This window comes from Sphaeramia orbicularis, chromosome 21 (genome assembly GCF_902148855.1).
Source record: "Sphaeramia orbicularis chromosome 21, fSphaOr1.1, whole genome shotgun sequence".
In the NCBI taxonomy this organism is placed as follows: domain Eukaryota; kingdom Metazoa; phylum Chordata; class Actinopteri; order Kurtiformes; family Apogonidae; genus Sphaeramia; species Sphaeramia orbicularis.
The window spans coordinates 27,424,081-27,450,377 of NC_043977.1; the positions used below are offsets into that span (position 1 = coordinate 27,424,081).

The following is a 26,297-nucleotide window of genomic DNA, read 5'->3' on the forward strand; positions in this document are numbered from 1 at the left end:
CTGTGACTTTCATTATTTTTCAATTTTTGTTGTAAACCTCTTGAGTTGTTTCATTACATATTATGGATTTGTCAGGTGTAAACTTCAGGTTTAGTTTAGAATAGTCTATACCAGTGGTTCCCAATCTTTTTTGGCTCATGACCCCATTTTAACATCACAAATTTTTGGCGACCCCAGACATTGAAAGCAGAATGCTTTTTTTTTTTTTTTTTTGCTAAAATGAATTTGTTTTGATCATGTAATAGTTTGCTGTACTATGTTGCAAATAAATGTTAATTTTAGACACATTTAGTCTATATAATGTATATCATTTTAGACGGAGGCAGAAAAACCAGGTGTAGATTACTGCACAAAGTGAGAATTTTATTTTCCTTGGTCAGGATATGTACAGTCAGTCCAGCTTGGATTTAAAAGGCTGACAATTAATACTGAATAAACAAGAACTCAAACTATGAATTATGAAAGAGCTGCAGCATCTGAAACTGACCACAATGAACATTTGACAGATAAACAGTACCACAGTGCTTCAGTTTCAGCTTCACAGTTTGTCATGTCTTTACATATATTGTGATTATCTCTCTCAGCTCATCATATATTTTTTATTACTACTAATAAAAAAAACTTACTAATTACAAGAAATTTCAGGCAACCCCATTTGAATTCCAGGCGACGCCATGTGGGGTCCCAACCCCAAGGTTGAAAAACACTGGTCTATACCTTTGGTTAGGGAATTTTGGTTAGCTTATAGATGCCTTGTGGGTTGAAAATACCATTTAGATGTGTCATAACTGTACGTTTTAATGTTATTTGGTGTCTTAGCCCTCACTGTTAAACTCTAGATTGCTTTTCATGTCATCCAGTCTTACAAATCTACTTTATATCTTCATCATTGTATAGTTGTATTGTACTTATTTGAAAATAAACAGACTGAAAGTGTAAATGTGGATGACTAAATGGAGACTTTCTAAACTTTTGACCAATAATGTGGCTGTTGTTTCCCCTTCTTTATTATAATGATGAAAAAAAACCTATGAAATGCTATTAGATTCATTAGCGCAAAGATGTTTTCAAATCAAACCTTATGCTTGTACCTGGGCCAGTGATTCTTTAAAGCATAGGTGTCAAACATGTGGCCCGGGGGCCAAATCCGGCCCGCCAAAGAGTCCAATCTGGCCAGCGGGATGAATTTGTGAAAAATTGCAAAAAATTACACTGAAGATATTAACTACCAATGTTGTCAAAATCATTTTAATTCAGGTTCCACATACAGACACATACAGTCCAATTAGATTTCAAGTGGATCAGACCAGTAAAATATTATCATAAATAACTTATAAATAATGACAACCCCAAATTTTCTCTTTGTTTTTTGGTGTAAAAAAGTAAAATTACATGAAAATGTTTACATTACCAAACTATACATTCACAAAAAATGTGAATAACCTGAACAAATATGAAAAAACGGAAATCTCTTAAGAAAAGTAAATGCAATTTTACCAATATTCTGCTTGTTACTAAATGTTTTGTGCGATTCTAATGTGCATGTGTAAATGATAAACTGATAAACCGAGGTATATTATTGTTAAAATTGCACTTGTTTTTCTTAAGACAATTGGAGTTGTTCATGTTATTCAGATTTTTAAGGAAACTTTGTAGACTGAGGTTATTATCGTTAATGAAAACTAATGAAATGAAGAAAACTAGAATTGTAAAAACCTTTTTGTTAACTGAAATAAATAAAAACTATAATTAAAAGAAAAAAAAAAAGGTAACTAACTGAAACTGTAGTGTGTGCTTACAAAACTAACTAAAACATGTAAAAATTATGGATAAAATTCCCTTAGTTTTGTCAGTGTCAGATTGATATGAAATTGATTTATTTCCCCTGAGCAATTTTAGCTGGTGGCACCATATGATATTTAATGGTTCGTCACTTATTGTCACTAGTGGTTTAGAGTCGTCTTCTGGTCCCCACTCTACCTGGAAACATGGAGACTAAAGTTGGGAGATAGCAGCAGAGTCCTGTCTGGGATTTATATGAATACTACAGGGTGGAGAAGCAAAATTTACAATATATTGAGGCAAGGATTGAAAGACAGTGTATGACCAATTAGTTTACTGAAAGTCAAGAGAATTTATTTGCCACAAGAAAATTGACACAATAGAAAATATTTTTATTCTATGTGTCCTCCTTCTTTCTCAATAACTGCCTTCACACGCTTCCTGAAACTTGCGCAAGTGTTCCTCAAATATTGGGGTGACAACTTCTCCCATTCTTCTTTAATAGTATCTTTAAGAAAGTCGACATTGCTGTGTGATGTTCTATTGGTAGCATGTTCTAAAACGCCCCAAATAGCATAATCCAGAGGGTTTAGATCTGGGCTAGAAGGCAGCCATAAACATGATTCCCAAAAATTGCTAAAGTTGGATTTGTTGCTGTTGTCAACAAGTGTTTTGGTGTTCTTGTGTAAGATTTTAACTTCAAATCATATTTTACTGCATTTCTAACGGTCTTGTTGTCAATTGCCATTTTTCTCATGGATTTGGTTGGATCCTTTAGGATTTTGGATTTGAGAGCTTTAATAAAAGCTTTGGTACGTTTTTTGTTGCTTCCTCCACTTCCAGACTTTCTCGTAATAGTTTTGCTCATAGTCATTCTCTTCTTTCCATTATAAACAGTCTTTATGGACACTCCAACTATTTTTGAAATCTCCTTTGGTGTGATGAGTGCATTCAGCAAATCACACACTCTTTGACGTTTGCTTTCCTGATTACTCATATGGGCAAAAGTTTCTGAAAAGGTATGGATAATAGTGTTAGGTATGATTGTGACATCACTATATGTTTGGTTTCAAAGCAATTGACGTAGTGCCTGCTGAGAAAAAACAACTAAATGTTCATTGTAAATTTTGCTTCCCCACCCTGTATGGCAAAAAAGATAAAAGATACGACAAAACTAAAACTAAACTAAAACTAAGGATTTAGAAAATAACAAAAACTAATAAAAACTACCAAACCTGCTCCAAAAACTAATTAAAACTAACTTAATTAGAGAAAAAAAATGAAAACTAAATAAAATTAAACGATAATGAAAAATCCCAAACTATTATAACCTTGTTGTAGATGTAAACCTGATCATAATAGAATTTAACTTTTTTTTTTTACTGTTTTTATTTTACTGGTCCTGCCCACTTGAGATCAAATTGGGCTGAATGTGGCCCCTGAACTAAAATAAGTGTGACACCCCTGCTTTAAAGTGTCCAAACTGGCTCTTTCCCTCTCAGACGCTCACCACTCCACCTGTCAGCGCCTGTGACTGCTTCCAACCCTCGCAGAGCCGGTGCGCATTGGTCGTGGCGCACGTCAGTCACAGTTCCGGGCGTCGTTGGGGAGGAGCGTAGTGAAGGGATGAAGGGAGGGGTGGCGGGTTAGAGGCGGTGCGACTGTCAATTGTGTTCCCTATTCTCGTCAAAAGTCGTTTGTTGTTACCCAGAGTACAATCAAGACGACAGTAGTGGATGTGTTTAGTGTGAGCAATGCGCACCGCACTGACACATGTCCGCCTCTCGTCTCCAGCCGACGCCGACCGCAGCGTAAGTTCGCTCCTTTCTGCACTTTGACATCGATATGTTTTGGTAAGAAAGGAGAAGGTTTCGGGTAGCCTTGTGGCCAAGCGTTGGATTCTTGTCACACATTTTTTTTTTTTTTTTTTTTTTTAATTTGCACCAACATCACCGCGTTTTCTTGGATCATTTGTTTTTTTTCTTTTTGTTTATTTGGAAACTGTGCCTTGAAGACCTCGAAGAAAAAGCAAAGCCAAACCGGGAACGGCGAAGACTTGTTGCGCGTCTCCGGAGAGCGCACTAGTCCAGTTTCCATCCAAGTCGACATTGTGAGATACCTGCGGGTGGTGTGATGCTTTGATTTGAACTGGGGGGACGTTTCACTGAAGCCGAGATGGACTGTGGAGGTCATCCTAGCCTTAAAGCTTGAAGTCAAACAGCTTGGTGTTCAGTGACTGTAAAAATCTGCTCATAATTAAAGAAATTGGGTCGATTAGTTTCCTCCAGTTAGAAAGAGACATGAGCGTCTGACGCGTTTGGAGACCCAGTTCTTGCATCCATGCGCAGCCAAGACAAACTTTATCTAGGTACGATTCGACGAGTTGAATAATTTTTTTTTCTTCCCGTTTCTCAAAACCGAGTCCTCCTGCTTTTTGTCGACATGTCTGAACGTGATGGATACGGAGACGGCGTGTGCAGCGATGGCGCGCCGGACTGCATCCCGCCTAGAGCGTCCCGCGGCCGGCGGAGCGGTGTCATCCTTCCCGGTGGCGGTCAGGACACGGACACCATCCTCCTGGAGACTGTGAAGGCAGCACCACGCCGGAGCAGCATCATTAAGGTACAGAAACCCTACCCTGACCTGGAGCTGTTTGTCCCATTTCTGTGGCTCAGTTTTCATCTCTGACCCCCTCACTCCCGTATTAGAAATAAGACTGAAGTATTGTTTTTTTTTTTTTTTGGTGTCATAAATACACCCAAACATGCAGGAAAAATCAAGCAGGAGTCATACTACAGAAGGGAATGGGATGGTAGAAGCATTTTTCAGGAAGCCATCCATCATGGTACATATGCGTTCTCCAAGGCCAGCCGGGTTTTTGACGCGCTCATGACAGCAGTGCATCTTCTGACGCGCTGATACCATCCTGACTTGGTGTCCTTTCTGCGCGTCACTTGTGCGTAACTTCACGTTTCAAATTCCTCAGCGTCCGTGTTTGTGCTTTGACTAGGTTTTAAAGTAGCCACACCGCATTCTCAGATAATAGGATAGCAGTTAAGCAAGGTTAAAAAAAAAAACTTTTGCACTTCTGAGTCATTCATTCTGAGTGGAACTAAGCAATCTGCAAGAAAAAGCAGAGATTGAAGAGTTGAATTTTACTCATAATGCACTTTATTGCCACTGGATTGAATAAACATTCATAACAGTGATAGCTCTTAGGTGTGGTTTGGTTAATCATCCTCATAGAAACTCAGTAAATGAAATTGTTGAATGATCCACCCAGTGTCTCAGTTCACTATAGTGGGCTGAAATGATCACTCCCACCTTTTGCACAATGAATTTCAGCTTCTCCCTTTTTTTTTTTTTTTTTTTTTTTTTCTTTTTTACAGAGGTTTATAGACACAAGTGCTATAGAGAAGTAGCAATCTCACAAAGATAGTGGTAATGTTATCTATTTTTAGTGTTTTTATCATGATTTCCTCATTTAAGTACTGAGTTTATTCTGACTATTTTATCTTATTGTGTTTTTTTTTTGTATTATTTGATCATGTTTATCCACATAAAATGCATATCAAGACAGATGATTAGTCTTAACTGCAAACCAATTCTATCTGCAGTTTATTGTGATGTATATTTTCTGATTGTTTTTCCTATAAATTCATGACTGTTTGAGTTGATATGGTCACTAAAATTAAAAAAATCTGACATAAATTAGATGGTTCAAAAATACATTTTAAAAATGAGGTTTGGTTTTTAATTTAATGCTTGGCCGGTAAACGATAAATTATGTTTGGGTCATGTGACTGAAGCATAACGAGTCTGTTCTGGCTGAAAACATCCTTGTCACAAACAAACACTTCATACAGCTAAGCACTGCCCTTTAGTACTCTTAATACCTCTGTGATTAGAAAGTCAATGACAATTAACACATGGAACACCGTGTGGTAATCAGTTTTACTGTTTATCAGACAAACAGTTCATCAAGTTGACAAAATCAGGTAATATATGACAGAGTTAATGCTAACTTCAGATACACTGGCTATTCTGTTATCGCCCACATTTTAGAGAGATAGGAACATCTGTTAGAAGTCTTGAAGAAAAACAGACCAGTGGAGTTATCTGTTGGTTTAGACACCTTGTTTCTACACCCATAAATCAAGAGCAAATAGCATTTTCTGTGAAGAGCTTGTGGTGGTCGCTTTGTAATTCTCTATCCAGGAAAAACCCTGACCACTAAGGATTGTGGATTGGAGTCAGAATGGATGTAGCAGAGAAATCACATAATGTTAATATTGCATTTGGATCAAGAGGCTGTGCCCCTCAGTAGCTGTTTTTCAATTGTTTTTGTTCCACTAAGGCTTTGTTCAGACTGCAGTTGAATGTGGCCCAAATCTGATTTTTTGCACATATATGACCTGTATCTGATCTGTTGAAGACAGTTTGAACAGCATGAATCTGATTTTTTTCAAATCCGACCCAGACCACTTTCATACGTGGTCCTAAATCTGATACGTATCTGATATTTTGCAATTCAATTTCAGTCTGAGCGGCCAGGTCGCATTTATCTGATGTTTATGTTACTGAAATGCATCAAACATCACAATTCTGCGTCCCAGGAGGAGGAGCGGCAGGAAAAACATATTTACTTCTGTAAACACAGTGCGTGCCTGCATGGTCACGTATTACATCAGGACCTCTTTTCAGGGTCGCATTCAGTTCATACTCAAAACTGATAAAAGTTGCATTTAATCTGTAATATGAATGAGCACACAAAAAATCGGATTTCACCCAAAAATCCGAATTGCGCATTAAGACATGCTGTCTGAACGTAGCCTCAGTGTTTCTTCATACACAGAAAATTTGCCTGAGTAAAATTTACTCAAATTGAAGAAAATGTTACTCTACTCAGATAACATTTGGTCCCTCTCTAAAAAGAGTAAAAGTTACTCTTTGGGTAGAGCTCTCCAAACTCAATATAGAGCCAAATTTGCTCTTTTTGAGGAAAATACTTTTGACTCTGGAAAAAATGCACAGTAATTTTTCTTGTATATGCCTAAATGAACAGTGTGATGCATTTCAGACAGTTTGTTGGACTTTTATTGGACCCATTTGTAAGGCTACCATGTTAGGAGCTGTCTATTTCCTGGCATTATCTTAAGAGACTCTCAAGAGACTGAGAGACTGTTATCTGAAACTGTTACATGTTTATTTATTTTATTGTTTTGACTTGTCATGGTTCAAAGACGGAGAAAAATAAGCATCAGTATAAAACAGTGACTTTCCTTTATTTGGCCTGCATGGCTACAGGTAACCCACCCTGACCCATACCCACACCGTCTTCATCATGTGGGCTAGTTCTTGGTGAACTAAGCTAGAAGGACCTTTCACCTACTGACCCACTAACGTCATAGTGACTTCATGTTTTTCCACTCTGACCCGTGCTCAGGTTGCAGGTCACTGCACCCCACAGAGCAGCGGGATGGGGAAGTGAGGATCATGTTTGGGGATCATTACCTTTCATGTCTTAGCAGGATCCTCTCCGCTACAGGTCATGTGTCACCTGTCTTGTGAGGTAATTTAGTTGGACCAAAATCAGACAGGAAGCTGATTTTCACAATGCTGGCGGCATCTGTGGCGGGTTGATAGATTGACGCTCTTGTCCGCCACAGAGCTTTATGACCTTCTCAGCTCATCACATCACATCTGATGCTAATATGAAGCCCTTGTATTTCATGTCAGCGGTCAGTGGAAGGGGGGAGGTGGCGGTTACGGCCAGCCTCTCGTCTCATCCGTGGTGCATATGTGGCCGCGAGTCAGCCTAGCGAGCCCCATCTGGAGGGTCCTTCTGAACAGAGAGGTCTTTGACAGCTGCTGGGAAGGAAGCGGATGAGAGAACGGACAGATGAGATGAGTGATGTCAGTGACAGGCACCCTCAGCTGTGACAGTTCCGACTCAGGACTGAACCTTAACACCTTCAGAATTATTAGAAATGTGTTAAAATACGAACTGGCAGGCACAGATGGATGGATGACACTAAGTTCCGCTTTAGCCTTTTGTCTTACTCCGCACGCATATGTTCACCCTATGACATATCTACAGGGTGGGTGAAAAGTAACTAGGCATTAAAACTTGGTAAGAAAATCCATATTCCTATTACAAATTTATTGAAACAAATGAAACATGTTCTTTATTACACTGGAAAATGAAAGTAAATCTTCGTATTTCTATGAATGCACCGGCCAGGGTTGGAATGAACAACCCTCTGAAGGCCGTCGTCTGGGATATCACTGAGAGCCTCCTGAATCCGTGAATAAGAAATAAGAAAATAAGAAATCCCCGTTAGTGTTGTCTGTTTAAAAAAATATTTTCGTCATGACTTCAGTGATACTTAAAATTCCTTAAGTAATTTCTAATACGCCCACTCTGTACACTCATTCATGCATGTGGGGGGCGTTTTAAGAAAGAATTTGAGACACTTAATTTCATGTGTTGACATTTTTATGCACCAATTTGTGCCTTTTCTGTATCAGTTTATCCAGGAAATGTCTTTATTTATGGATAAGAAAACATACAATTCAAGTGATAGTTGAGAATATAACAGACGTATTCTGTATTGCTGTCACATATGTTTTCTCCACTATATCAGCTTTTGTTATGGAATATTATTACTGTAGAAGCCACTCATAGGCATGATTTACTCTTCTGTCCACTTTTCACAGCTATTCATTTCCATGATATGCCAATTTCTTTTAATTTCTTTTTTTTTTTTTTTTTTAATGTTTTTTTCAGCAGCATTTCTGTTCATGGTCAAAGCTTTTTTCACTTATGTCTCATTTCTGATGTTTGACCACAATTAATTAAAACACTGATCAAGTCTATTACAGAACTGACCTTTGAATAAATTTTTTTTCACAAAGTGCTCAATAGAAAGAGACATACGTGCATCTTACATCAACAACGGGAAAGAAAAGAATACTTTCCCCTGTCAGATGCGTTCTTGGATCTATGAGCGTTACCGTAGAGTTTTATATAAATAGAAGTTTTGCTTCTTTTGTGATTTTAATGGGATCGACTAATGCGCATTTCTAGGCTTAGACTCTCCCTCCACAGACTCAAACTCACCAGACTGTACGTTTTTTTTTCAATAGAGGGGACTGGCAGAAATGAGAGAAAAGGTGAGACTGAATCCTTTCACAGCTCCCATTACTACAACAACACACACTCAAAGACGCCTACACATACCATGTTCCCCTGTGCACAGACGCATGCACACACCCCTGTTTGTTCAGCTCTCTCCATCAAAACACGCACACACATGCAGGCAATTAAGGCAATCCTTGTTCCGCCAGTGAGCTCCGAATTGTTGCATGGATGTAGCATTGCATCATCAGCTGAAGAGCTTGAATGCAGCTAATGGTTAAGATAATTCACATAATCAGTGGCGTAATCATCATCAACTCCCTTTAACTCCACCTTGAAGTAGCTGTAAGGTTCTTAAAATCATCATATTCCATGGTCGTGTGTTAACTGATGCTGCTTCATCACTACCATCAGATATTTAAAACCGTTAATATGTTTATTTTCTTTAGTTTTATTTCAGATTAAGCCTGATCCATTTAGACCCTGGTGAGCAAATGTAACAGGTAAATCTGACATCCATTTTTCATGTGGATCAGATTTAACATTTGGTGGTTGATGGATCGGTAGCAGTTATCACAGAATCATCTTGTTGCGGTTGAGTTTTGCGTCTACATTATCTCTGTTCAAACGAAACTAACACAAACATCATATTTAGCTGCTATTTCCTTATCATTTTCCACTTTTTGAGATTTGTCCGGTGCCCCCCCCCCACACACACACTGTTATAGGTTATTGTCACCTGAGTGCAGAATTAATGTATATTTCAGTAAAAGAGTTTATAATACAGGGTGGGGAAGCAAAATTTACAATGAACATTTCGTTGTTTTTTCTCAGCAGGCACTACGTCAATTGTTTTGAAACCAAACATATATTGATGTCACAATCATACCTAACACTATTATCCATACCTTTTCAGAAACTTTTGCCCATATGAGTAATCAGGAAAGCAAACGTCAAAGAGTGTGTGATTTGCTGAATGCACTCGTCACACCAAAGGAGATTTTAAAAATAGTTGGAGTGTCCATAAAGACTGTTTATAATGGAAAGAAGAGAATGACTATGAGCAAAACTATTACGAGAAAGTCTGGAAGATACTATTAAAGAAGAATGGGAGAAGTTGTCACCTGAATATTTGAGGAACACTTGCGCAAGTTTCAGGAAGCGTGTGAAGGCAGTTATTGAGAAAGAAGGAGGACACATAGAATAAAAACATTTTCTATTATGTCAGTTTTCTTGTGGCAAATAAATTCTCATGACTTTCAATAAACTAATTGGTCATACACTGTCTTTCAATCCTTGCCTCAAAATATTGTAAATTTTGCTTCCCCGCCCTGTATTTCTATGGCAGTTTGCTATTTGTTTGATAATTACTTCTCACCTCATGACAGCCTTAGTGATTGATTGCTCATAATTAATTCCCTGGAAACTCAAATATAAATAAATGTGTGACTGTGAAGTGTGTCACATAAACACACACGATGATGTGTCAGAGTGAATGTTTTTCCACTGGGCTGAAATTTCATATTTACATCTCAGAGTGTTGTGTTTCAAATGGTTTAAGGAAAAACAAGACTTCAGCACTTGCTCTTGACTCTGTTTACAGACCTGTAGAAAATACGCTCCACGGTGTAAGATCACAGGATAGATATTTGGTCAAGACGGTTGATCAGAGAGGTGGGGGTGTAATATATGTGACTGATAGCTGGAATTACAATTGGTGTTTAGAGCAGTTTTAACAGGCCTATGTCCTGGGGCATCGCTAGTAATTGTGGGCCCCATGAAAGGTAAATGTTGTGGGTCCTTCATAAAATAAAGTATCTGTAAATTTGTCATTGGGAGGGGGGGCTATATATGTAGTGTAGGGGTGGGATGTATATACATGGGGGTGTGTTCCATCATAACTGGCGTGAAACCGAAAGTGAAACTTAACTTTGGATGTCAGACTCACGGCTTCTTTGCCTCTCTGTTACTCTGGATCTTCCATAAAATTTTCACAACTTCTAACCTATATTCACTGGGCCCCATGAATTTGTCATATTTACCCCCTTTTATGGCACCCCAGCCTATATCTACTGTATGTCTCATTATGAAGGCAACACGGTATCTGCTTAACCATGATATTTTGGCTTCATGTTCCATGTTGCATGATTTTTGCCCCCTGCAACTTTGAAGCTCATATAAACTAATATAAATATGTCATTTAAAATCTGGATGTAGATGTTTATCTAATTCATTGAATCACGTTCTGCTTTGAGATGCTTTTCAGTAACATTGTTTTATATGTTCAATATTTTTTTAAATTAACCCATAAAGACCCAGTGCTACTTATGTGGTAGTTGCAAAATATTTTTTTCTCTATATTTAACTTTTCTGAAGTGATTTTTCATCATTTATTATAATATTGTCCTCTGTATTTTGTGTTTTTACAGTAAAAATCAGATTTTTTCCCATATTTAATTTACTGATCGTGAAGATATTCATAAAAGCTCAGATTGAAGTTGAGGGTTATTATATCAAAAACAGAGAGAACTGAAGTAAAAGTGACTTTTTTGGCAAAATATATCACTAACATAACATAAACCTAGTGTCTCCATCCACCGTCATTGATCCAACTCCATGGGTTTTACTGGCGAATCAATGTTATAGAAGATGATGGTGTTTCCACGGTAACTATGGAGCCTCTGAACGTCCAAATGGGTCATGTCTGATGACCATGAAAAGATGAATAACTGTATTTTACACCAATTATTTACATGTATTGATAGGATTAGTGTCGCTAGTGGCTGTGTGGATCCTTAGGGGTTAATGATGGCGGTTTTATTTATATGTTCTTAGTTTAGTGGTTTATGTATGGTTTTAGAACTGACTTTTATTTTGGTTTATGTATACTTTTAGTGTGGATGTTTGGCTGGGATTTCTATTTTGTGTAACTTCTGCTGCTGCAGTCTTGGTCAGGACTATTGAAAAAGACATTTTTAATCATAATAAGCTTTTTTCCTGGTTAAATAAAGGTTATAATAGTAATAATAAACTTATACAGTTCAATGTAAAGGGCAGATTTCTCTGAATGGGGATTAGCTGTGGTTCCAGATACAGAATACAGACAAATTACAGTAGAAACCTGATGGGAGTGGTCTCTTCTCCATGGTGACAAAGCTTGCATCCAACATATGCAGGACTCACTGAATGTTTGGAGCATGAAATTTGTTTTGGCCTTCACACCCTATCTCAACTCGCTGAACATCTATATGAGATTTTGGACAGATGTGTTAGACAGCACTGTCCGCCACTGTTATCGAAACACCAAATGAGGCAATATCTGTGGAAGATTGGTGTTTATCCCTCCAGCAGAGTTCACACAGTGTGTATATTCAATACCGAGATGCATTCAAGCCATCCTCGAGCTGTCCTTTACAAAGACACTTTATGTTGGATTTCCTTTAATTTGTCATGTTTATATATTTGTCTTCTTTGGAAATCTGTAAGCCCTTTGTTTTTACCTCTACAATACACGGCTTTTCATTTACAACCATGTTAAATTGAATTGCTGCCAAGAACAACTGCTCTGAGTCATAGTTGTTAAATCAATCCAATTCTGCGTCTGGATATTGAACACGAAATGTGTTTTTTAAGTATTTCCTAAGCCTGGGGATAGGGTGTGACACAGTTTCTTTGCAGAATCTTGCTCTGTCACATTTGATGTGTTCATATAGCGCTCATCTGTTATATTACCAACTCAACTGTGAGTTTCATGTCCATCTGACCCTTGAAAGCGCTCCAACATGCATTCAACTCTTGACCCTTGATGCCACAAATAACTCTTGTTCCTCTCTAGTTTAATTAGAAAATTGCTCTGTGTGCTTTAGTTTTGACATTTTGTATTCCTTAAGGTTCCAGGACAAAGTTGAAAGTCATATATTAAAATAAAAGGTGGATTTTGTTATAACTTCACTTGAATTTCATTTTGAATATAGATTATGCTGTGAAATTTTGAGACACACACTCTATCTAACAGAGTGGTGTCTATTAGGGTGGTCCAACATTTTTTTTTTAAGATTCTGTGGATTAGAACCCTGCATTTGGTTTCATATCTGGCCAAATTACTTCGGTTCAAATTTTATGCAAGTTGATTAATATTTAGAGGTTGCACGAGACACGTGAAGATTGCTCTATATACTATAACATAACTAGCCAAATGAATAAGGCATATTAGAATAATTTGTAATTTTATTCTCAAAATCAAACTGCAACTCGCATAAAAATGTTATTTAGAAAGTCCAGCAACCACTGTTGCTTTATTGAAATTACAAAAAATGTTCATGTGTTCTTTGACAACTTGGAGCCAGTACTGTTTCTGATCTTCATTTTTTGTTCGGCTACAGTTGAAGTCTTGAATAAGCTCCACCCCTCTTTCAGCAACATCATTGACAACTTTTCTGAAATGCACAATTTGATCAGCCTTCTGAAAGTCTTCATCATCAGCCCAGTCTTCTGGAGGAATTCTGAAGAATGTTTGTGGCAGATCCAAAGTTTCAAAGAAACGCATGGCGCTGGTGGTGACAAAATCACTGATCTGCTTCCCTTCATAATCTGCTTGATTAAGGGCATCACAACACTTTGGTGGAACCTCTGAACCTTCATTTTCCATCATGTTGTGAACCATCAGCTGCTTCTGCTCTTGTGTCACACTGGAGTCGAAGAATGCCAGGCCAACCAATTCCTCACTCAAGTACCAAAGATGTCGGCGGCCTTACTTCATACATATATTTCTAGATGAAGCACTCAAACGTTGGTTTTGATAGTACTGCTGCTTCTCTTAGCAGGTCAGCTCGGCTATGCTGAAAATGCAAAATTAGTCAATTCCCAGGAAACTTCCAGCAACTTGTGCAACCTCTAAAACATCTCCTTTTTCTTCCAAATTTTGTCCTAAATCATCTTTTGAATGCCAAAACCTAATGCAGGGTTCTATTTGAGGTTATCTGAAACTTTATTTTTTACCATGATTGTTGGACCACCCTAGTGTCTTTGTTGGTTAAAAGAAATGTCTTCAAAGATGTTTTTTTCCATTTAAATTCACTGATATTCTCCTAAAACTACACTCAAAATCTGTACGAGTGTTGAGCGATGGAAGTCCATCATTCAGGCTCATTTTCGACCATTCAGTCATATTTATTCAGACCAGAGTCAACCCTGTACGGATGAGCTGCATTCACTGCCAGAGCGCTGCATAATCACGTATTAAGAGTGAGTTAAAGGGACGTTAATCTCAATCAAGTTAAACACATTAAGCTTAGACTGTTATATTAATTTTCCCCAGCAAACCATCAGCAATTAGCTTACAGCATTACTGTGTAACATACCAGAAGGCAAACACAGCACTCTGGGATGGAAATGCCAGTCAGGCCTGGAGAGTGAAGCAGGATTAACAGTCGAGCCCGCACACAATCGAATAAGAACACACACATACACACACACAGACACAGACACACCAGGTTTTCCAGGATGAGACTCGGGGGAAGGCATGGTTGGACGTCTCCCTGACAGGCCTGTGTGTTGCCTGACTGCTCACTGTTGGAGCTCTGAAGGACACTGTCTCCCTCAATCTCTTCTGCTATTGTGTTTGGAGTGCACAGCCTTGATATCTCTAAGTTGGACTGCCAGACTGTGCTTAGTGTGGCTGCAGGGCCTCCACTGGACATTCAGTTTCTTAATATTATTGATTTTTCCAAGAAATGGGAATCAGTGGATTATCTAAATCCTTCTCGTGACAGGAACACAGTAACGAGATTTTTTCAGATGCGGGTTCACGGTCTGTGATTTTGGTGATAGATGAAAAAAGGTGGTGATATTAAAAAATAAACAAAAAAACTGTGGTGCTGTGTTAGACAGTGAAGAGGTTTACAGCCTGGGACAAAACTCTTATGCCGCGTTTTCACTACATGGAACCGGCTCGACTCGACTCGGGTTCCAGGTCCTATTCCTGGGGACCATTTCCATGACAGGATACTACTGACTTTACAGTACCTGGACGTCATAGCGATGCGACGCGTTACTTTCGTGTCGTCTGCTCAGAGAGTTGTTGATAAACTCGCTTGTTGCGTGTTGTCTCGTCAAGCTCACGCTGAATTTTTACGACTGAACCTCCTCGACAAACCATGGTGTAGTTTTTGCGGGCTGTTATCATGTAGATTAACCTACCACTATATTTACTGTCCACTTCCGCATCTGATTTTTGTAAAACGGCGGGTCACAGAGACAACTCTCTGACCAGTCAGTGATCTGCAGTGTTTACACGTCACGTTTTAGTATCTGTTCTCCAGTCCTGGAACCTCGGCGGAGGTGATACCAAAAATCCGGGTACCAGATTCCAGGCCCTTTTTTGTAATGGAAATGCAAAAAGGCTGAGTTGAGTCGAGTTGAGCTGAGCTGATACCACGTAGTGGAAATGCGGCTTTACAATGTCAGAAATGTACCATGAACTTCACACAGTGTGACCGCTGCCACAACTAATGTCCTGTTAATAACCAAGAGGAGTTCAGCATGAAATAACTAGAGTAGGTTTATGTAGCTGAAAGTGCTAACTTCAAGCTTTCTGTGAACCCCCCCACCCCACCTCCCACTCCACTTAAAATTACTTTAAGTATATTATTTACTGTAAAACATATTTCTGAAATAAAGAAAACATGCTTAAATTATTATGATACAATACTCATCCTACAGTTCTGTAGTTCATGCCGAGATTTATGGAAGCTGATTTTAACTTTGTAGACTTTTTTTTTTTAACTTAAGTACAATGTTGAGCCTCTTTATTTAATTGTTCCCATTTGATGCTGATCTATATTTCCACTCTAATACATTTCAGAGAGCGACATTGTACTTTTTACTTCCCTACATTAATCTGACAGCTTTAATTACTTTTATGATGAATATTTTACACAGTGGATAATGTAACGAGCTTTTAAAATGCATCATGTTGTTAAAGATTGAACCAGTGGTTTTTACTTCTCTCAGCTTACAAAAGCAATGTGTAGTTAAGGTCACGTTTGAGATTTCTATCATTTGTTAACAGCTCTGTCAAAGATTATTCTTCCTTAAAAATTCTCAATTAGTGTCATTTCAATAAATCATCCAGTAAAACAATTTTTCCCCAAAAATCAAAGTTTAATAACAGACAATAATCTACTGCTTAATGATGCTTTAGTGTTAATAATGTAATGCCATATTTAATAATATATCAGTCAGATTACTTTTTAATACTTTATCTGCATTTTACCACTGGCCTTTTCATGGAGTATTTATAATCACAGCTTATGCTTGTAAGTTAATGTTGTGAATCCAGGGTAAAGGTGAGGCATGGACTGAAATCCAAAAGAATCAATTTTGAGAGACAGATCTATCCGTTTACAGGCTTCCTAAAACCAAAAACAAGGTTTTTAAGTACAGTTGTCATGGTAATTATTTCATCTTTCATCGCTATTACCTGGAGTTAAATAGAAGAAAATCCAGCTCATATTATAAAATCATTTACCAGCAATGTACTCATGCTGAATGATTTTACAGCGTGTTCCAGTACAAGTTGAGCCACTTGCAACTTTTTTGCCAGGCGACCTCTTTATTTGTTCTGCAGTACCCCCGCTGTGTTGCCTGATGAGCCCCCATTCAAACATATGATTGAGAGGGTTGTGAGTTTTCATGCACAGCTGGAGTCTGTCTGAACACAACCATACACACAGAAGCAGTTTGAGCTGAAGACTTGTTTTAACATGTGTTGAAATCAGAAGCATTAAGTACACTTAAAGCTGAATATCATTAGTTTTGCAGTTATTCAGTCATTAAGCAATAACACAGACAAATGAAAATAATGCTAGAAGAGTGCTAAAGTTATTCCAGTTCCTCCTCACAGGGGCGTTAACGTCTCTACTCATTCTTATGGCAGTCTATTCAATAGCTGATGAGATATTTTGTGTGCTGCTTGTGTTGTTATAAGTTGGGCACCATTAATGTCTGTACCGAAATCACTGTAAAACCTTTATTGCTTTTTATAGTTGTAGTAGATGGAAAACCAGAGGAACCGTAGCATTAATCTAGTTTAGTGTTATGCTGTGTTCAGGCTACACGGTATCCCCCCCCCAAGGGAAGGCAAGGGGTATTGTTTTTGGTTGGGTTTGTTTGTTTGTTAACATTCTAGCAGCAAAACTATTGATTGAGTTCATACCAAATTGGGTTTATAGATTACCAGTGACCCAGAATAGATCTGATTACATTTTGGAAAAGTAGGTCAAAGTTAAAATTTTTGATGAATTTTTAAAATCTTTTTTTTCCCCATTTACTTATAATGGGTTAAATTTCAAATGTCTGTGGCAGCAAAACTATTAGTTGAATTCATACCAAATTGGGTTTATAGATTGACGGTGACCCAGAATAGATGTCATCACATTTTGGGAAAAGTAGGTCAACGTTAAAATTTTTTATGAATTTTTAAAATCTTGTTTTTCCCCATTTACTTATAATGGGTGAAATTTTACATGTCTGGAGCAGCAAAACTATTGGCTGAATTCAAACCAAATTGGGTCTATAGATTTCCAGTGACCCAGAACAGATGTGATTATATTTTGGTAAAAGTAGGTCAAAGTTCAAATTTTTAAATAAATTTTTAAAATCTTTTTTTCTTCTGACTTATAATGACCGAAATATATCTATGCTGTTTTATGTCTATGCTGACATCAGCGCACGCATAGATATGATGACATCAGCTGGATCGATGCCAAAATAAACTACATACGTGCGAGAGGCGGGGTTTGTTGTGCCTTGCACCGCTTGTCTGTTGCAATGGTTACTGAGTCAGATGAGGCACCATAGTCTTGCCATGTTGTGGCTGAGACATTCAACATATAACATGTTGCTTCTTGGCTGGCCATCATTGTTGTTTACCACCCTTCATGCCATTATAAAGGAAATGCCAATGACCAACTTCAGGGAACAAGCACATAAATAAGCAATGGAGTCCAAAACAGTGTGTATATAATAATGGGTGTGTTGAGTTTAGAGAGCCTAAAGAGGGAGAAAAAAAGATGGCAGATGTGGGCCTGTTCTGTGGTCATGAAAAGGACAGTTTTTGTCATCAACCCTTAAAACAACATGAGGTAGAAATGATTGTTTCACCATGTTCAAAGCGTGTTTATGTAGAGTGCTGGGTGCTCCTATTGGTCAGTGGTATGGAGGAGAAGCAACCAACCAAAATTCAATCAGGCTAGTTTTTCCATCAGGATGTGGTGAGGCATCCAGATGTGTTTGTTTGGCGTCCAGTTTGACACGTGACCTGATGACCTAATGATGATGTGGTTTTTTTAGAGAATCAGAATCAGAATCGTGTTTATTGCCATGTAAGTAAACAGTGTTCACATTACTAGGAATTTGCTTCGGTGGTTTGGTGCACACATAGGACATAGAGTAGGTAAGAAGCATTCAGTAAAGGATAAAATAAAATAGAATAAAATAAATAAACAAGTAAGATAGAGTTATAGTGCAGAATCAGATTTTTCAAAATATGCACTGTGAACAAAACCAATGGGTTTGAGTGAAGTATAATGTTACCAGTTATGGTTCTGTGAAAATAGTGCAAATAATTAACAGTTCTATCTTATTCAACAGGTGGATAAAGTGGCAATGCAGTGTATTTGGTGTTGGAGTTATTAAGAGTTTGTTATTTTATATCTGGAATAAAATAATGTGTAGGCTCTGGAATCTCTGTAGCATGCTACAAGTCACAGTATATAGCCTGAGAGTGTTGCATTATGGTTTGTAGCATTAGCGTTGCCAGGCTAGTGAGATTATTTTAATCCATTTATAGTGATACTTAAGCATCTGTGACACTAAACTGTTGGGTTTTAGAACGCGATGCAGAGTTCACTGTATAATGCATTGTTTTGCTGCAGCTGAAGAAATAACAACTGATGAAATAACGACTTCAGACAGTGAAGAATTACCAAAGCGGGTTGAGTCTGATTCACACAGATGCTTTAGAGTTATGCTCAGAGTGTAGAAACATTTTTGATTTATTATAAAACTCCAGTAGGACAAATTAAAGCTGCCACAATCTAGGTAATTAATGAACCGCTGCAGTGTCACAGATGTATGTTTAGTTCGGAAAAAGTGGAAAAGTGTCAAAATATTGCGATTGTGTAAGCCAAAATTTATGCAAAATTGCTGTGCTAAGTTAGGTAGCAACAATTAAAAGTCATCAGACACAGCCTTGGCCTTCAAGTTGGTATTGTTTGGTTGTAACTCATCTAATACAGATCGCCCAGCCCTACTCTGAAGTCGACATGAATCTTGAAAGTTTCTGAACCAAGAGACTATTGTTATCATTAGACTATCCCAGCGCTGGTAACATTTGAGTGCTTTTCAGTTCTATTATGAAGCAGATTTTCCCTCCGATTTTACAAGTCACCAGAACTGAGAAACGGCATTAACAAAACACAAGGGTTTAAAAATTACAAGTGCACAGATGTGGCTCCATTCCATTAAGGAAAGTCATGGAAAAGTCATGGAATTTCATATCAAGGCCACAGTGGGAGCAGTGTTTGTTTAATATGAGAGGCAGAGTTTATTTTTGTCCCTTCTCAGACAGAGTGCCATGTGGCTTTCTTATCCCACTCTTCCTCCTTCCCCTTTCCCATCTGCACTCATTTTTCCCATCCTCAGACTCTGGATTGTATTCTTGGTCTTTCCCTCTGCTAATCCCTGTTTTTCCTCCCTCTTTCTTTCCACACTACTTTCATGTTTTCCCTTGTTTGCCTTGGCATTATTGTTCTCACTTTGTTCCATCGGCTCTAATTCTCTGTCCCCCTCCTGCTGTGCTCAGAAGTGAACAATGATTTGTTTACATGGTTCTCCTGGAAACTGGTCAAGAGTAATGACAATGTATCCCCTGTGACTGTTTGTGTATTTGTGAGTGAGTGCATGCAAAGCAGCTAGGGCCTCTGAGGGCCCTCTGTCTCCCAGTATCATTCTGCTACTGGTGCCACGTCTCTCCGGGAGCACACAACACCTCACCACAGCTGCTGGTCAGGAGTTTATCTCAGTGAAAGAAAAAGCACATGATCGACTGCACACAAACACAAAACTTTTACCATTAGCAAAGTGGCCTTGAGCAAAATAACATATAGAAATATATCTTACAGTCCAACGCAATCCAATAAAAAACCATAATTGCGATCGTTTTACATCATTGTCTCCATTTTTTCCCATCCTTTGACTGTTTTAATGACATTTTCTCATTGCATCTCATGCTTCTTTTGCTATGAGTTTAATGGAGACCTGCTGCTGTAGTGATTTATTTTGGGTCTGTACCTCGGTTGAATTTTTTTAGCTGTGGGCTCGGCATATTGAGGTCATATCATCTCTGCCATGTTCAGGTATTATTTAAAAAAAAGAGCAAAAGACAAACAGAAATATAAATATTTTTATATGATTTAAATCTAACATCCCAGTAGTCCTCGGAGTAGAGAGGCGGGGTCTTCATGGATTGGATTTATTTGTCCAACACCTCCTACAGATACTCAGTAGTCCTGAAATTGGGATGTCCTTCCTTTGTCCATTTTGGGTCGGTACTAACTAGGGCTGCACGATATTGGAAAAAACTGACATTGCGATTTTTTTTTAAACCTGCGATATATATTGCAATATGAAAAAAAAAACCAAACAAAAAAACTCAGGAGGATATAATAACTGTGTGGCGCAGATGTAAATGGTCAAACAAATTAGTTATGTTTCCTCTCGTTGTGGCATCAGATGCAAGGCACTGTTGACACAGAACACGTGTTTCAGTAGTCGCTTTTCCATTGACTCTCAAATTGCGGAAATATAACTTAAGCATAAAAATTTGCCTGATGGAAAAACGACAATTTCACCAATAGTCTCATTTTTCAATTAAATGTTTTTGCGCTGGCAAGAGGTGATTTTTTTGGGCGTAGCACAAATGGTATATCATGCAAAACTGCAATTTTTTCACAACTAGAGTCAGGTGAATTAAAAAACCGGATGTTGATGTACGTTACAACAAGCGAAGAAGAAGAAGAAACATGTCATGATATGTGTGGACACACCAGGAAACCCAAACATTTTTCAATTTAGTACGAGATAGAGGGGTAATATGTAATGATAATGAATATATCTGTAAATCAACCCAATATTTACGTTTGTTGCCATGTTTATGGAATGACTTCTTGTGTCATCTCACAATAATAAATAAACAAATCATCACTTTTGTGATTTAATGGAAAAACCAACATTACGCACTTCTGTTTTTTTGACTTTTAGTAAATATCGGTAAAGTTTTGCGCAGATGTCCAATGGAAAAGTGACTACTATCATCCTTCTTGTAGCCGAAGTAATTCCAGATAACTGATGTTGCATTTCTTTTTGACACCAAGTCTTCGTTTTCGGTGAATTTCTCTTGTTCGTTGCTCATTTTTTAATGCTATTACCAGCGCCTCACTTAATGTGCAGGGGCGTGGTCTGCTTTGGCAAACTGATTAAGAACAATTGTGATTGGTGGATCGCTGTGTGCAGTGTGTGTCAGGTACCCAGGTTGAAATTAGATGAGAACACATTGAGTTCATTTGCCTCCTACACTGAAGGACCTCCGATGTGACTATTGCGCACACGTACATCAAGATGCTGATGTTCAAACGATATATTGTGCAACTCTAATCCCTGTAGTCCTGGAAGTAGAGAGGCGGGGTCTTCATGGATCGGATTTATTTGTCCAACACCGCCTACATAGGGCTGTGTATCGGCAAGAATCTGGCGATACGATACAAATCATGACACTAGGATCACGATATGATATATCACAATATATCATGATACTGTTAAAAAGGCAATTTTTTGTTTGTTTGGTTTTTTTAATTATTTCCTTGAAGAACTGAATTACACCAGAAATCTGCGCAAATACTAAACACATTTTTATTCGATCAGGACAGGATCTAATGCTATATCACAAAATGTTCCTGTGTTCAAACTGAAATTCTGTTTTACAGACATTACAGTTTAAGATCCTGTTCAAATGTTCATATTCTGTTAGTTCAGAAGTAACATTATTTTTGTGCAGTCCCAACAAAGGAGCTAACATTATTTAATAAAACAGTGTTAATAAGATGTAAACAATAAAGAAAAATAAAAACAAAAATGAACCTCCACATATCTTCATTTGAATAAATACCTAAAAATATTGATACAGTACTTTTTAATATCGATACAGTATTGTGAAATGAAATATCACGATATATTGCAGAACTGATATTTTCTAACGCCCCTACTCCTACATATGCTCAACGGTCCTGAGATTGGGATGTCCTTCCTTTGTCCATTTTTGGTCTGTGTTAACCACTGCAGACCAGGAACACCCAACAAGACCTGTAGATATGGAGATGCTCTGACCCAGGCATCACCATTACAATATGGACATGATCAAAGTCACTCAGTTGCTTACATTCTGCTGCTTCCAACACATCAGCTTCAAGTACTAAATATTCACTTACTGCCTTATATATCAAACCAAGTGAAATGTACCATTGTAATGAAATAATCAGTATTATTACCAGTGGTCATAATGTTATGGCTGATTGATGGCATGATGCTTACAGAATGGATAATTATATTGGCCTATGCAGTTATTTTTATGACAACATCATGACAGCCCTACCTACTGGTTTAAAAATGGCTGAAGCTTTGACAGATCAACACTTTCCAGACACCGTTCAGGAGTATTATACCTGTTGCAATTATTATATAATCTCCTTATCACAATTATTTAACATCAAGCGACCAGTTCCAAGCACAACACATGACATACGTGCACAAAAGCATACACAATTTTTCTGATAAACAACAACTTCATTTACATCTGCATTTGCGCCAAGCAAAAAATAGCTCAAATATAATGCTATGTTGATTCTTTCCCTGTTATTTGATGTTAATCAGATCTGGCAGGTCTCATATGATCCTCCCCTCAAATTTGTGACACCGTGGATGGCATATAAATTTTCTATTTATTCATACGGTCCCGTGAGATCATAAACCATCCCGTATAGCAGTCGGAAAGCATGTAAATGCAGCTTTCACATGTACCGATTATACATTTGAATTATATTAAAATATTCTTCCTGGGTTCTAGAGTAAGTAAAATATTACATCAAACCATATTAAGAAAGTCATCTGCCTGATTACACTAGTAGCAAAAAAAAGAATTAAACACGTGGTTTATATTTTTTTTCCAAAAGTGATGTAGTAGCTAAATAATGAGGTACTACACATGCAGATTAAACATGTCATATAGCTTTAGTCTGTTATGTGATTACACACCCTGTTTTGTTTTTTAGGTGTAATGGAGAAAATGCTCAGAAACAAACAAACCTCAAATCTGGTGATAACTATAATTTAAGTACAATACCTTTGAAAAAGAGTTGTATCAACACTATTGTCGTTGTTGACATTTGTAGCTAAATACTCTTCATCTAGTCGGCGTGCTACAGATTACTAATAAGCTATTTAGGAAGCAAACTGACATTAACAGTGCATTTCCCCAGTGAATGTTTGCTTGTTATGTCACTCACCACACCAAAGTGCAACACAAGAACAGCATTTAGGCCTCTAGATAAGGAGGAGATAGAAATGGATAACATCGCTGCAAGTTAGAAGTCTGTGGCTTTCTCAGGGTTTGTCAGTGGTTGATTTTTGTTCATCAATATCATCAGCTGAGGACCGAAAGGAGATAATTATGTTGTAATAAAAATGAATAAAAACACAAATTAGTTAATGTACAATATTCAAAAGTTTTGGCATTTGATTTATCTTTTTTTTACTGTTTTTTTTTTTTTTTTTTTTTTTAATTTTTAGAGAGATTGTAGTTTAAGTAATTTACAGACCAGATGTGTCTTGATGCAGCGAAATAAGCAAAACATCCATTTTTATTACACTTTCAAAACTAGAGTGTGTCTAGGTGTTCTTGTTGAACCCTTAAAAATAGTTTTTGTGGTGATATTTAAATGATTTTCTCTAAATGTAACATTTCCTTAGTGATTCATCACTGTGCATTTTGCATTTTTCAGTAAAAATCATGTATTTTCCTATATTTAATTTTCTGACTATGTAGATGTTCATAGAAACTCAGAGTAAATTGAAAATGTTATTATATCAGAATGAGAGAAAACTGAGGAAAAAGTAACTATTTCTGCAAAATATATCACAAACTGATGGTAAAAATAAGTGTTTACAACTACTGTCATTGATCGAATCACATGGGTTTTACTGGTGAATCAGTGTTGCAGATGATGACGGTGTTTCCATGTTCACTGTGGAGCCTCTGAAATTCCAAATGAGTAATTTCTGATGACCATGAAAAACTGAGAAACTGTTTTTACCTGAATTATTAAAATTAGTAATTCAAAAGTTTTTAAACATTTTTGATCAGTTCTGTTTTTGGTCACCAGTGCTTGTTTGGGTCCATGAGGGTTAAGGGAACATGCAGAAAATAGGAGGAAAGATGGGTTAGGGTTACATTTTAGCCATGTTTAAACTAATGTTGTTAAACTTTTTGTGTGCATAATAGGGATGTAACGATATGAAAATTTCATATCATGGTTATTGTGACCAAAATTATGGTTATCATTATTATCGCGGTATTATTGAAATTGTGCTCAAAATGTTCAAAAAGTACTTATACACACACTGAAATAATTTAACCAAGTTGTATTTTGAAAAAAACAACAACAACAACAAAAAAACCAAATTAAATAATTGGCACAATGTACCTTCTGTTGCAGAAACATTCAAATATTAACCCTTAGGGGTCTGAGCCTTTTTTGTCCGTTTTTCAGTCCTTTTGATTTTGCCTTTATATACTATATAAACAAATGTTTGCTATACCCATGTTTGGTATCTTTTTTTCAGCACAACTTCATCTATATCATCTGCCTATTATTTTTTCACTTCAACCAACTATAAAAACATAAAAGGCCAAAAAACACACAAAAAATATAAAATCCTATTTGAAAAATGTATATAATTTATTGCATAAATAACACACAGATGCTTAATGAACCTTTTCAAAGACTTTAAAAGTTAATATTGGTTCCAAATATTAGGTATATATAATTAAAATTGTAATAAATTAAAACTATACTCAAATATTTGACATAAAAGTATATCTTTACATAGACGTTTTGTGATCAAACACGGTTATCATGATAATTAGAATTTAAACGGTAATACTAACCATCTGCAATTTTACCGCAGTTTATCATTATACCGGTAATCGTTACATCCCTAGTGCATAACATAATGCATGAAAGTGTGTATGTAAAACTGTCAGTTTGTGTCAAAAACGTCTGATATTAGACCAAATGTGGGCTGTGGGATTTAAACAGTGACCTTCACTCCAGACAGGTTTTCAGAGCTGGAATTAAAACGCCAGGGCATAAAGAGGATTTTAGATGTGAATTACAGAAACCAAAACGTAGTTTTAAGGTTGAGTGACTGCCAGGGTGGCTGTGGCAAGGACAGAAGAGAGACTGAGAGAGGAGTGGAAGCCGTTTATATCTACAGATCACTTCCTGTTTAAAGCCCTCTCCCTCCCTCTCACACTACATACTCACACACAAACACATGTCTCAGTTGCACAGCTGTCTTTCCTCTCTATCACTGTCAGTCTTTTTTGAGTTTTCTTCCCCCGTACAAGTCAGAAATAAGGCAGAAGATGACATTTTTGGAAGTGAGGAGAAGAAGCAGACATGTAAACAGAGATGCTGAATGTATTTCGACAGGTTGTTGTAGAAAGTGACATGCTAAGTACTAAACATGAGAAGGAAAAGGAGGCAAAGTGAAAAGAAAACATCCAGACACATGCATTTGCACTGTGTGTGAGTGTGTGTCAGTGCAGCAGTGCATAGTGTTAACCTCAGGGTGGATAGATCGGGGAAAACTCCAGAGACTGCACGTCGGGTTGTTTTGCTCTTTTCAGCGTTAGCCTTGAGGGCAGCAACAACACACACAGACACACAGATCGTGACTGATGTAACAGAAAGTGCTTTTTTGCACTGAGTTTACAAGTTTGAACCACACCCTATGACCTCTGCCTTCACACCTCGATCTGTATGTGTTTGTTTAGTTAAAAAAAATGCAGAAGTCTTACATTGTTGCCAGGAAGCCATGTTGCCACTGTTGAACGTGAGACCAACAAGAAAGTGCAGTGAAGTAGCCTACTGTTTGAAGGGCTGGGTGATCTGGCAGGAAGATCATATAAAAATGTTTTGAGGTTGAATCATGATCCATGATCTGAATTACAATTTCCTCTCACAAATTTTTTGCAAGT

The 26,297-nt window shown here is 37.4% G+C and overlaps 1 protein-coding gene across 1 annotated transcript in view; it reads left to right on the forward strand.

Moving 5' to 3' along the window:
- Positions 1–3,459: 3,459 nt before the first annotated feature.
- The window catches only part of plcl1 (phospholipase C like 1), a 156,639-nt gene continuing 133,801 nt past the window's right edge, over positions 3,460–26,297 (forward strand). The window contains exon 1 of the mRNA XM_030124269.1: positions 3,460–4,404. Within this exon, the coding sequence (XP_029980129.1) occupies positions 4,225–4,404 (180 nt within the window). The 5' untranslated portion in view covers positions 3,460–4,224. The remainder of the gene's footprint in view (positions 4,405–26,297) is intronic.